The following is an 11,691-nucleotide window of genomic DNA, read 5'->3' as shown; positions in this document are numbered from 1 at the left end:
GTGCAGTTTATGTGTTTGTGTGCATTGACCTGCTTGTGTTGTGAAATGAACCAACCACGTATGCGAATTCTGCACCCAAACCTTGCCTGCTCACATAAACAACCTACCTTCATCTGAGTTTATAGAATGGTGCTGTGGCCAGCTACCAATAAAATGCATATACTTTTCTTGGCCCTAGTCTTATTCGCTTGTAAACGACATCAAATACATTGGTTTATGCGATACAGTACAACAAACAGCAAAATTGTGTACCCATACGATTTCACGTCGAAATGTGACTGCTACACTGAAGCCTAATTCTTAAAGGGCCAGAGTCTCTGAATGATGACTCCTGGCCGACGAGTTCCCATAAATTGCATGCATTCAGGAAACAGTAAAATTCCAAGTCCATATTACTTGTATATTTGTGTTTAATTAAAAATGCTAATAACAATCATACATTATGTAATAGGTTAGCTAATGATGAAATGAAAAACTCAGAATGATACAATTGATGTTCATAGTGGATTCAATAAGTGAACCGAACAGAAAGCTCTGAATCCCATTACGTTTTTCACTCAATTGTGAAGTTCCATCATAATTTACCAATACAAAGATACTTTATTACAATATATATATATCATTGTAATACATATTCCACTGACAACTTTAGAAAAACAAAGTGCTGAGCCATTTCTGGAAGTGGGGACATCTGATACTAGATGTATCAAATGTAAATGTATTTTTGAGACTTACACTAAGAGTTACTAAATATACTTGATACAATGAAGCGCAATTGTGTCAAAGGTAAAAAAGCTAAACAATTGTATGTACATGACAGCTGAATAGCTGCAGGGAAAATCTTTACTTATAAGAGCTAAGATGGTTTTCCGTATGTAAAATGTGACCATTTAATGACCTATCTGCAAACTCCTTCAGACTGATTTTGTAGTGAAGTGAGAATTTTCTTCTGGTTTGAGGTCCAAAGTTCTGTCACAAGGTAATTCTACCATTCCTCCACTGAGATATTCAAATTCTATGATCTAACATCTTTCTTCTCCCCTGACTACCCATGCTGCCCATCACTGAGGGTCTGCTGTTGCTGCTCCAACAATGCCATTCTGTCGCATCTGGTTCCTCAGAATCTGGTTCTTGGATTTCCAGTCTTCTACCTGTGCAAAATTGGAGGGAAAAAGCAGCCCAAACAAAGCCTATTATTACAGCTGATGCATGGATTTGTGAAAAGCTATCCTATGGTTTGGTATTTTGTTTGAGGGATACAGTTTGAGCACAGCGAGGTGCAGAACACCTAACCTTGATCACTTTATAAGTAGTTAAGTTGTTGTTTGGATGCACAGTGATTCGTAGATCAGTGATGCTGCGCAGTCTGACTACAATGCTGTCAAATCTCCAACATACATTTTTTCTGTGGTTATGTGTGATTGCACATAATTAGTGTTGCAGTAAGTAGGTGAACAGGATTGATGATAGAACAAACATCTCTCTCACTCACTAATCCTACAGCCCGATCAGCAAAATCCAAATCTGAACCTAATTTGAACCGATTACAAAGAGTGAATGAATCATGGTAGGCTGCCTGATTACACAATTGCGCTTCATTTACAAAGGCAGCCCAATTCTGATCTCTTCCCACTTATTGGTCTTTAGACCAATCAGATCAGCTCTTTCTACAATAATTGGGCAAAATATCAGAATTGGGCTTCCTGTGTAAACACAGCCTAGAAAGAAGTTAGCTATAAAACTTACCTCCTGCCTCAGTAGTTGGTTGTCCATTCTGAGCCTCTCCAGGGTGCTTAGGTCATCCCCGAGTCTGAGGTTGTTCTGCCGAAGCTCCTGGATATAGTCACAGGCTTTGGAGAGGATCCCACCTTTACTCTGGACCAAAACAGAAACACCGTGTCACCCTCTCCCATGTAGGGCCAGGATGTTTTTCCTGAGAATGTGTTCTGACAAGGAAAAACTCTAGGTCCTTATTTTTATAGCTAAGTTCTTTCTAGTCAGTTGACATGTTCAGGAAAAACTCCTGGCCATACCCATGAGACTTGAGTGTGACCCATTTTATGGTGATACTGACCTCATTACTGATACTGACCTGCCCTGACTTGGTAGGGTCAATGTTGCAGTCTGGGATGGTCTTTGAGAGCGTGACAATCCAGTTGTTGATCTTGTCCCTGCGTCTACGTTCAACTTGGAGACAAATTACACAATAACACATTTGAGTAGGCAAGCAGGGCAACATAGGATTCTGTGCTCAACGTGACATGCAAACCCAACTAGCATTTAATAGACCTTTCATATGAAGTATTGTATGAGTAATTTATGATGGGTATCTAGGTCTCACCCTCGTTGTGCTGGGCTCGCCTTTTGTCATCTCTAGAAGTGCGTGGGACCTCTGATTTTCTGCAAGACACAATCAGTATAGACATGAATAAACAGATATTACCATGGAAACCATTGTCATACACAGCATACATCCATATGTGCAGCTAAAACAGTAACAAGGCTAAGTAATTAAGCCCCAACACAAAAAGAAACATGAATGTGCACGGGACAGTGTGACTAACTAGTATGGTAACTGTGATGATTCTCCTGGCTTCTCCAGTCCAGTACCTACTGTACTGATCAAAATGGCAGCTTACGTGTTGTAAGGTTGTGTGCGAGGTGCAATGGACCTCTGGTTAGCTCCTGTCAGCACTTCCTGGGGGGACATCATCACATACAACTGCCCTGAAACAAAGAACAAAGAAGCCCCTTGCTTCCTTCAATCCAAATTGTCCATATAAATGTATCAATATCAAATGGAAATCAAAATGGAGAGCCAATTGGAAATAAATGCATAACCTGATGGAGCATAGAAATAGGATCTATTCATTCTATGTGATTGAGTCTCCTTAATCTCCTCACCAGTGGGAGTGCTCTGACTTAGATGTGTATCAGATGCCTGCACCACGCTGGTTACCATGGTGCCTGGTGAAGTATCAGCGATGGTGGCAGGGTAGTAGGTGTAATGTGTCTCAGTGCCGTCCCCTTCCAACCCCTCGGACTGAGAGAACACAGCCTACAGTAAGAGGACACCTTTGTCAGTGTTGAATAACAATCAGAACTGTATACAGTGAGAAGTAGAAGTAGAGGAATAGAGTAGAGAATCTGTATTATCCCAGATTAAAAACAATGTTGCTTGATTTACAGAATCTGATTGAATACTACTAGCCTGGTGGACAAAACTGGTTAAAATGTATGTAATTACAACCAGAAACAGGTTGAAATGACTCATTTTGGCATAATTTCAAACCAGTGTTTCCCGCTGGGAGAGCCCCAAGTCCTGCTCGTATAAATTCTCACCTGGGTCATAGGCTGTGTGGCTGCAGGAAATCCAGTGAGCACACTGACCGCTGTGGCTCCATCACTTTGAGCCTCCAACTGTCCATCAGACACCTGGATGACTCTGTATGTCACCTTCAGCAAAAGAAAACACACAGGTTTGCTGAGCGAAACATCAAATCGGTCATTAGTAATGACAGAAAACTGAGCCTCAGAAAACTGTGGATGGGCATTGGCTGGGCTCAGAGCTCAGAGACTTCATCTAGATCTAGTGAGCCCTGTAGAGTATGCTCTCCCTAACTGTACCTGCCCAGCGGGAGGGTAGTACAGCTCCCCTACCTGCCCCCCAGCTCCCTCCGTCTTGAATAGATACTTTATGGGATGCTCTGAGGAGAAGTTGGCGGCAGACTGAATGGTGGCGATGGCAGCTGATGGGTCATCAGCTGTAGCCACTGCACCTGAAAGAGCAAAAATCTCTATAATATAAGCAAGAAAATACCATGGGTGTCTTCTGATGTTTTGAGGGGCATTATTTCCTTTCCACGTGACGTTACCTTCTTCAATGACATGTGCACTTTCATCCGGGTCTGGGCTTTTCTGTTGACTACATAACAAAATGAGAGGAACAATGATAATATACGGTAACACACCCAGAATATGATCATCCAGCACAACACTCAAATTCATTACAACAAATCATGTGGACGTAGCTTTGGTTAAAAATGGATGATGGATGAATAAATGTATTGTTAGCTCACCCCTTCATTTTCACAGTGTCAACTGGAAAGAGAATCTCCTTCATTCACCCGGGAGATAAATAGGCTTGAGGAAAATGGACAAGTTGGTTATTTTTTGGGGGAAACAAACTAGGCTACAGAAACACAATCACAAACCTGAAACCTCTGATTTCCAAACATTGGTACAGGCTCTGCGTGTATTCAACTAGAATCTATAAAGCCTTCAAGGAACAAGCTATACTGTGTGTTTAATTGAAGTGATAACAGTACTCTTTAGGCCCCTTCAGTAGTTAGTCAACGTTACACACTAGAATGTAGCCGCGAGCGTAGAACCTCATTCAGCAAATAACTAGCGAACATTACCCTGTAACTTTAGCAGATGCCTTATATTGCTGAGGACGCCACGCACACAGCTGCCGAATCCAGCTTTCTAAAGTAGTAAATTAACTAACCAACACACATACCGATGTTTACTTGTTGTATAAATTACGAATATGTAGCTAGCATTAGCATAAAGCTGCATTATTCCAGCGGTTCCTTCAAGCTGCGACGGGTCAGTTCAACAAAGCATCTTTGCTATAGCTAATGTTGTGATTTAACGTAAACTAGCTATTTAGCCAGTAATAAAGCCAAGCAAATGTCCAATGTTTGGTATTTGTACAACACTGCTTGAAACATCGAAGAAAATAGCTACATACAAGATCGGAAAATTGTAGCCGCTTACCGTGCAATTGGCCCCTCCCCAATTGTTTGTCAACATTACTGGCTGTCTGCGCCAATGACTGAATGGTCTGCGCATGTACCAAATCTTCGGTGCGCTTAATTTACACCGTCTGGCGCGCTCAATAGCAGATTTGGCCTGTTTACCATTCCACTGCTCCTCGAAATTGCGCCGGGTAAGATAAATCAAACGGATCTAGAGTTGTGGCCATCTTTACCGGGCTTCATCAACTGTGCAGATCTAGGATCAGCGTTTTAACCACACCACTGGTATAAATCAAGAGATACAATATAAAACCGATCCTGAATCTGGGACCGTGGGCAAGTACATGAAAAGTTATTTTGGCCCGAAGGGGTTCATTATTTGTTCGACCGCAACTTCTGGGGTAGCTAGCTTTAGCTTGGTACCTAGCCGGCACCAGCCTGAAAACAATGACCAGTAGAAACTGCAGTCATTTTCTTTATTCTTAACAATTATTTAGGAATCCTTGTGAGCCACTTGTTGTTCGCCTATTGAAATTGAGCATCAGTTCATGAAAATAAATAGCCAAAGCTAACGCTATAAGCAGCCAGCTAGCTTCACCCTTGCTAGTGAGGCTCGACCAGACCGGGTTGTGTTGTGAAGCTATTAACAATACGTATTAGGCACAACCGTGGAATTTACGGTTGCCATATTTAGACTAGAGGTTAAACAAGGTTGGAATGTGAAGCAATGCAATGGGGTATCAGTCTACTCAATGACACGCACAGAACATAACTGTGAAGAGTTTACGCAAATATTAGCGTTGTAGCTCTTATCACGGGATTGTGACTGAAATCACCTCACCAGTCAGCCTATTGTGTGTATTGACATTCATGTTGCACTGTACAGCTTTACCTAAGGATTGGGGATCAATGAAACGGGGTATCAGTCTACTCAATACCCAATATATGTTTTCCCCAATGTCTTCCTCAGAGTTATCAGACTCCAAATCATCCATGCAGTATTGTTTTTCCTTTGGAATAGTGTTCAATACAGATAGGTTGACAACAAATGTGCCTCAATTCACAGTTGTTTCAGAGTCACGCAATAAGAGCTACGGTGCTAATGTTCTCTGGGTGTCACTGAGTAGACTGATACCCCATGTCATTGATCCACAATGAATAGGTCAGGCTCTACAGTGACATAAGTATTCCCCCAATGCAATTCTAAAGTATAATACATCCAGTGTGATTTCAACAGATTTTGTCAAACTAATTATTGTCTTTTGTTGATTTTATATAACAACATTCCAACCTCGTTTAGCGTGATCTATTCAATTACGGCATAATTCTACTATTTGTATTCATTTGCATCACTGTCAATGACATACTTTTATTTTGAAGGCTAACCGCAAAGTCCACTATTGTGGCTAATCCTTATTGTGGCTAGCTTCACGTAGATGGGTCCGACCACCATTAAACTGTTTTAGGGTTATTTTAGATGATGACACCTACTGAAACAGATTATGTCGTTTTGCTATGTTTTTGGGGAAGAACATAGTTTGCATCCATCAGCTAGCCAGCTTTTTTTTTATGACCAGCACTGTAGGTGCGCGAAACAACTTTTACCAGCATCATTGCATACTTATCGACGAATCGTTGTGACATATAAAATACGAGTGATAGTGTAATCAATGTGTTATAACTAAGGAAAACATGTATTAACGGTAAAATTATTATGTGACTGCAGTCATATTAAGGTCCTGACTGGTCAACAAGCTTATTTGACACGTCAAATAGTGTTATTTGATTACAAATAGTGGAATCATGCCATAATGGAATAGATCACGCTAAACGAGGTTGGAATGTTCTTATATAAATTCAACAAAAGACAATTAGTTATTTTGACAAAAATCTGTTGAAATCACACTGGATGTATTATACTTTAGAATTGCATTGTGGGCATACTTATTTCACTGTAGAGCCTGACCTATTGATTGTGGATCAATGACATGGGGTATCAGTCTACTCAGTGACACCCAGAGAACATTAGCGTCGTAGCTCTTATTGCGGGACTCTGACACCACTGTTAATTGAGCAACATTTATTGTACCAGTCAACCTACTATGTGTATTGAACATTATTCCAGAGGAAAAACAATACTGCGTGGATGTTTTGGTGCCTGATAACGCCGAGGACATTGGGTAAGGCTGTACAGTGCAATATCAATGTCAATACGCACAATGGGCTGACTGGGAGGTGAATTCCCAAAGTCAAAGTCCAGCAATAAGAGCTACGACGCTAATATTTGCATAAACTCTTCACAGTTGTGTTCTGTGGGTGTCACCGAGTAGACTGATACACCACTTCATTGCTCCACATTCCAACCTTGTTTAACATCTAGTCTAAGTATGGCATGATTCCACCAATTGTAACCTTCTGCATCCCTTTCAAATAGGGACTTTTATTTTGAAGGCGAAACGCAAATTCCACTATTGTGGTTCATCCTTATTGTGGCTACCTTCACAACACAACCTCTTTCCGGTCAAGCGATACTAGCCAGATGAAGCTAGCTGGTTGCTTATAACGTTCATTTTGGGTAACAGGGTTAAGTAGCTGGCTAGCTAGTTATTTCAGTAGGAGAACAACAAATGGCTACCTAGCTGATACTTACTCGCATGGATTCCTAAATCATTGCTAAGAATATTGAAAATGACTGCAGTTTCCACTGGTCATTGTGGAACCTGATCACATTTTAGAACCTGATCTCATTTCAAATGCTCACACAGACGTGTTTCCATTCGGTCAAACAAATAATGCCTTATTACCAGCGCGGTACTGTACAGCTTTGACAGTGATCGTAATGGTGGCGCTTTGCTTACACGTGCAAATTCAGCACACACAACATTATATAATATAATTGTGTTGTTTGACATGTCAAATAGTGTTATTTGAAATTTATCTTTTTTGACACGCAAAGATCCAAACGGCGTTTTATAGCACGTGTCGAAAGTAACCACTGAGCTATGCTGCCGCATTATTTTGTGTGGGAAATATGTTTATTATCCAAATAAGCGTCTTATATGCTCCAGGCGGACAGCTGACCTGTTTGTTGGGGTAGGTAGTGCATTCAGGAGAGGATCTTCCATAGTGACATGAATACCACAGGCCATAGCAGGGTGGGAGCTTGATGCAACATCAACCCCATGGTAGAGCAAGCTTTGATGTGTTCTGGGGAGAGGAAGGTTATTGTGTTAATTAACATGTACAAAGTCATCCACTTGAGGAAAATTGTCAGGATGATTTCTCTGCAGCAATGGGCCTAGTCTTTGTTCTTTTTACAATGACGATTTTAACAAGTAAATCTTGGTGGGGCAAAAAAAACAAAACATGTTATAGATGCATGCCAGCAAAGCCACTACACAACACAACACTAAACAATACATTAATTGGACTATAACGTTGACAAACGGTGCCCACAAACTGTTAGAGCCTACATAAAGCTGTCCTAACAGTAGAGTCCCAATAGTAGTCCCACATCTTAGCACTGTCTGGCAGCGAAACAGTTCATTTAGCCTCATTTACTGCCTTTAAAAAAAACATAGCTGATATGGCTGACTTGCTTTAACAAATATGGTTAATACTGACAATTACAAACTATGGCATAAGAGGACGATGAGCGGATAAGAGGCAATCCGTAATTTCGATTAAGACAGTAATGAGCGAGCTAGGACGGACATAGTCAATATAACTATTTGTTCAGCACTTTTGAAATGTACAGAGACAGAATTCAGAACATGGGCCGTTCTTACAGTATTCTCCCTGTACACCAAGTCGGAACTGTAGGATAAATAAAGGCAGCATATAAGCAGACAATGAAAGCTCATACAATATTCAATGATGACATTTCTCTAAAACAGACTATAGGCTACATGTGCACCACCAAGTCAGAACAGTAGGCTAAGTCAAGAGGGGGAAAAGGACAAAATGAGTAGGGTGAGGCACATGGCTACTAACAGCTTACTACACAATGTACACTGAGTATTACATTCTTGGCTACAGTATACATATCTCCCTGGCATATTGGAAAACTTGTAACTTGGAAAAAATATGGTCGAACCATGACGTTAGTGATCTTCAGGTCGGAGCTTTAGATAGAGGCCCAAGTTCCCGACTTGGAATTCCGAGTTGGATGACAGTTCAAAACGTATTTTCTCAGTCAGAGCTCATTTTTTGCCGAGTTCCCAGTTGTCTTGAACTTACTGAAGTTGGACATTTCCCAGTTCCGAGTTTCCAGTTGTTTTGAAAGCGGCAGAAGTCATGCTGGATTAACAGCATGGCCAATGTTGAATGTTTATCCTTTTAAACTTGGAAAAGAGACCATTAAACCCAGACTTGGACCACACATTCACTCCACTGAATAGCAGGCTAGTGTTGCTTTGCAATGTAACTCTTTGGCAGCACCCAAGGGGCCAGAATTTTCAAGCTCTCCCCGTAGATTCTGCGGTGATGTGGTTTCTCCATGAGTGACAGAACACTGAGCCAATCACGGCGCAACTAGAGAACATTACCAACCCCTACTCTCCGTATTTTCTGCTGGCTGCCCCACCACCACAGAAAGCACTGAGTTAGGCTGAAACACCTGCATTTTGGAGCTGCCTTACTCAAGAAAGAAAAAAAGAGACCATCTTTGTATGCAGCCTAATTAACTCAGTGATTTTTTTTTTTTTACATCGTTTGCAAACTGATATGTGACACGTATTAATGCTAAAATAACATGCAAAACAGGAACAACAAAAAAGTTATATATACACCTTTTTTTAAAGCTAAACTGCCCTGAATGATGTGTCACTGCTGTCCTGTTATGTGGTGGACATTTGTATTTTTTCCACTCAGCTAACACCATTTGTTTTTATTCAGCTCATTTCATCAAACTTTTATGGCTGCATTGCAACTTTCCCTAGTCATATGTGCTTTTTGACAATACAACAGGTCCCCGTTCTCTGCGGTGAGGATGTCACAAATAAAGGACACGGACCGGGGACATGCTGGGTACGTGCAATTCAACCTGAGACTGTTGTCTTCATTGATACAGGCAGTCAGTTTTCCAAAATTCAATTTCTTTGCTGAACAGGTGACTGAAAGTACAAGACAAACAAAAACGTATAATATTACTTCATTTGGTTTTTACAACAACGCCATGTATTGATACAGTAATAAGTCAAAGCGACATTTCACTCATAAATGAAAGTTTGTCAGATGTTTTTAGACTTCAAAAGTAGGCTAATGTGGCGATACAGTACATATGTCAACACCCCAGCCATCTGTTCTGTGGATCAATATATATGCCTCAATCCCAAATGAATGGAAAAGATGAACACCATCTAATTCCATGGTTTTATTCAGTGCTTATATATTTTCCATTAATTTATGGTGGAGGTATATACCTGGATCTACACTCAACCATTGTCGAGGGACGTGGTTTTATCTTGACATTAGACTATTTTGGAGGTCTAAAAACGTCTGGCAAACTTTGATTTGAAAGTGTAATGTCCCTTTAAGTGAATGTAACATAAATAGTCCTTCATCACGGTACTTGTGATAGTGTGTATTTGAAAGCCTGACATTTCTAATAGCCCCCACCCACACAAGTATAAATGTGATGCAAAGAGATAAAGTATGTATGTATCTTTATATGAAATAATGTATTTTTATGAATTTAAGAAAATCATGACAAAGTCCAACATGCATCTAGCGAGGTAATTCAATCAGTGGACAGATTGGATTGGAGGGATTCTCCTGATTTATGAGCTTGTTGTGTGTGCAGCCCTGGTCTGGAGCTTGCTAGCTTACTCACCCAGAAACAGGAAGAGAAGTGTTGGGGAAAAGAGGAACATGTTTCCGACACCCGGTGTCGCTCGATGGGAGATAAAACCCACTGGTTCTGTGTACAAAAATCCCTAATAAACCTCCCATTTGCATTCTAGTTGTGCTACTGGTGCATGTTTTGTTATTGAAACATGGAAACCCCACACCCTTGAGCCTGCTATATTGCGTTAATCTTTTTGCAGGCAGTTGTGTTCTTTAAATGATTGTATTTATGTTTTGAGAAGGCAACTACATTTTGAAAATACATTTACTGTTTTGTCTTGTGGACTTGAAAATCAACAGCATTGTTCCAAAGAATCTTGAGCTTTTGGTTAGAATAAGGTTGATTTCCTTCTACCCTTAAAATCAGTAACCACTGAATTGGATGTGATATTTGTATCCATTGATCTTGAAATCGTCCAAGAATTCCTGCCGTTGTTTATCTAATTGGGATTGAATAGACAGGAAGTCACGAGACACTACAAACTGTAAAATATGTTGTTAAAAAATGACCAGAGCTGGGAAGCTTGTTGGCAGTAAATATCTCCATGGTTTTTCCCCATTTTAGGATTTACAAATGGAAATAGATATCCACGAGTTGTATTTATGACTTGTACAGCATCTCTGAAAAGCATGTTTTCCATAATATGATGCCAAAGAGTACGTTTGAACATTTTGTATTGTCTTGAATTTGGCTGGAGTGTTTCCAAGAGTTCCTCCATTCAACCGGTTTAAAGCCATGCTATATTTCAGGTGGGAAATGTATTGTCTTACCGATGTCACTGACTGTATTTCAGGGTTGTCTTCGATGTTCTAGCTTCAGCAATGCAATACGTACAGTATATTGTAATATAAGAGCCCAGATATCTGAGAGTCACTGTTGTAGGCTGGGCAGGGCACAAATGAAGAGAGCAAGAGGAAGAATGAGTTGGAAGGGGGTTTAAAGAGCTACTGTCCAATCAAGTGGGCTTCTTATCTTCTCTGAGCAAAAAAAACAGGATGTATTGACATCTGAAGTGGAGTGTGATTGAATACTCTTTCTTGATATCAGATCAATATGTACACTTGTCAACCCATAACAAGG

The 11,691-nt window shown here is 40.5% G+C and overlaps 1 protein-coding gene across 7 annotated transcripts; it reads right to left on the bottom strand.

Annotated features, from left to right (window-relative positions):
- Positions 1–392: 392 nt before the first annotated feature.
- LOC115163236 (upstream stimulatory factor 1) lies at positions 393–4,883 on the bottom strand. 7 transcript variants are annotated; one of them, XM_029714955.1, is made up of 11 exons: positions 4,783–4,880; positions 4,080–4,143; positions 3,876–3,925; positions 3,628–3,779; positions 3,343–3,456; positions 2,905–3,058; positions 2,640–2,727; positions 2,342–2,400; positions 2,075–2,187; positions 1,747–1,875; positions 393–1,151 (listed from the first exon to the last, which is right to left on the bottom strand). In XM_029714955.1, the coding sequence occupies exons 2-11, from the start codon at positions 4,121–4,123 to the stop codon at positions 1,062–1,064; spliced, it is 993 nt and encodes a 330-aa protein (XP_029570815.1). In that variant the 5' UTR covers positions 4,124–4,143; positions 4,783–4,880; the 3' UTR covers positions 393–1,061. The 7 variants fall into 7 exon arrangements, with proteins under 7 accessions (XP_029570815.1, XP_029570819.1, XP_029570820.1 ...); XM_029714959.1 differs by having other exon boundaries at positions 2,093–2,187; positions 4,783–4,879; XM_029714960.1 differs by having other exon boundaries at positions 3,661–3,779; positions 4,783–4,879.
- Between the last annotated feature and the right edge of the window lie 6,808 nt (positions 4,884–11,691).

Source organism: Salmo trutta, chromosome 26, assembly GCF_901001165.1.
Source record: "Salmo trutta chromosome 26, fSalTru1.1, whole genome shotgun sequence".
NCBI lineage: Eukaryota > Metazoa > Chordata > Actinopteri > Salmoniformes > Salmonidae > Salmo > Salmo trutta.
Note: the sequence above shows the minus strand (reverse complement) of the source record. Positions and strands in the feature narration are given on the sequence as shown.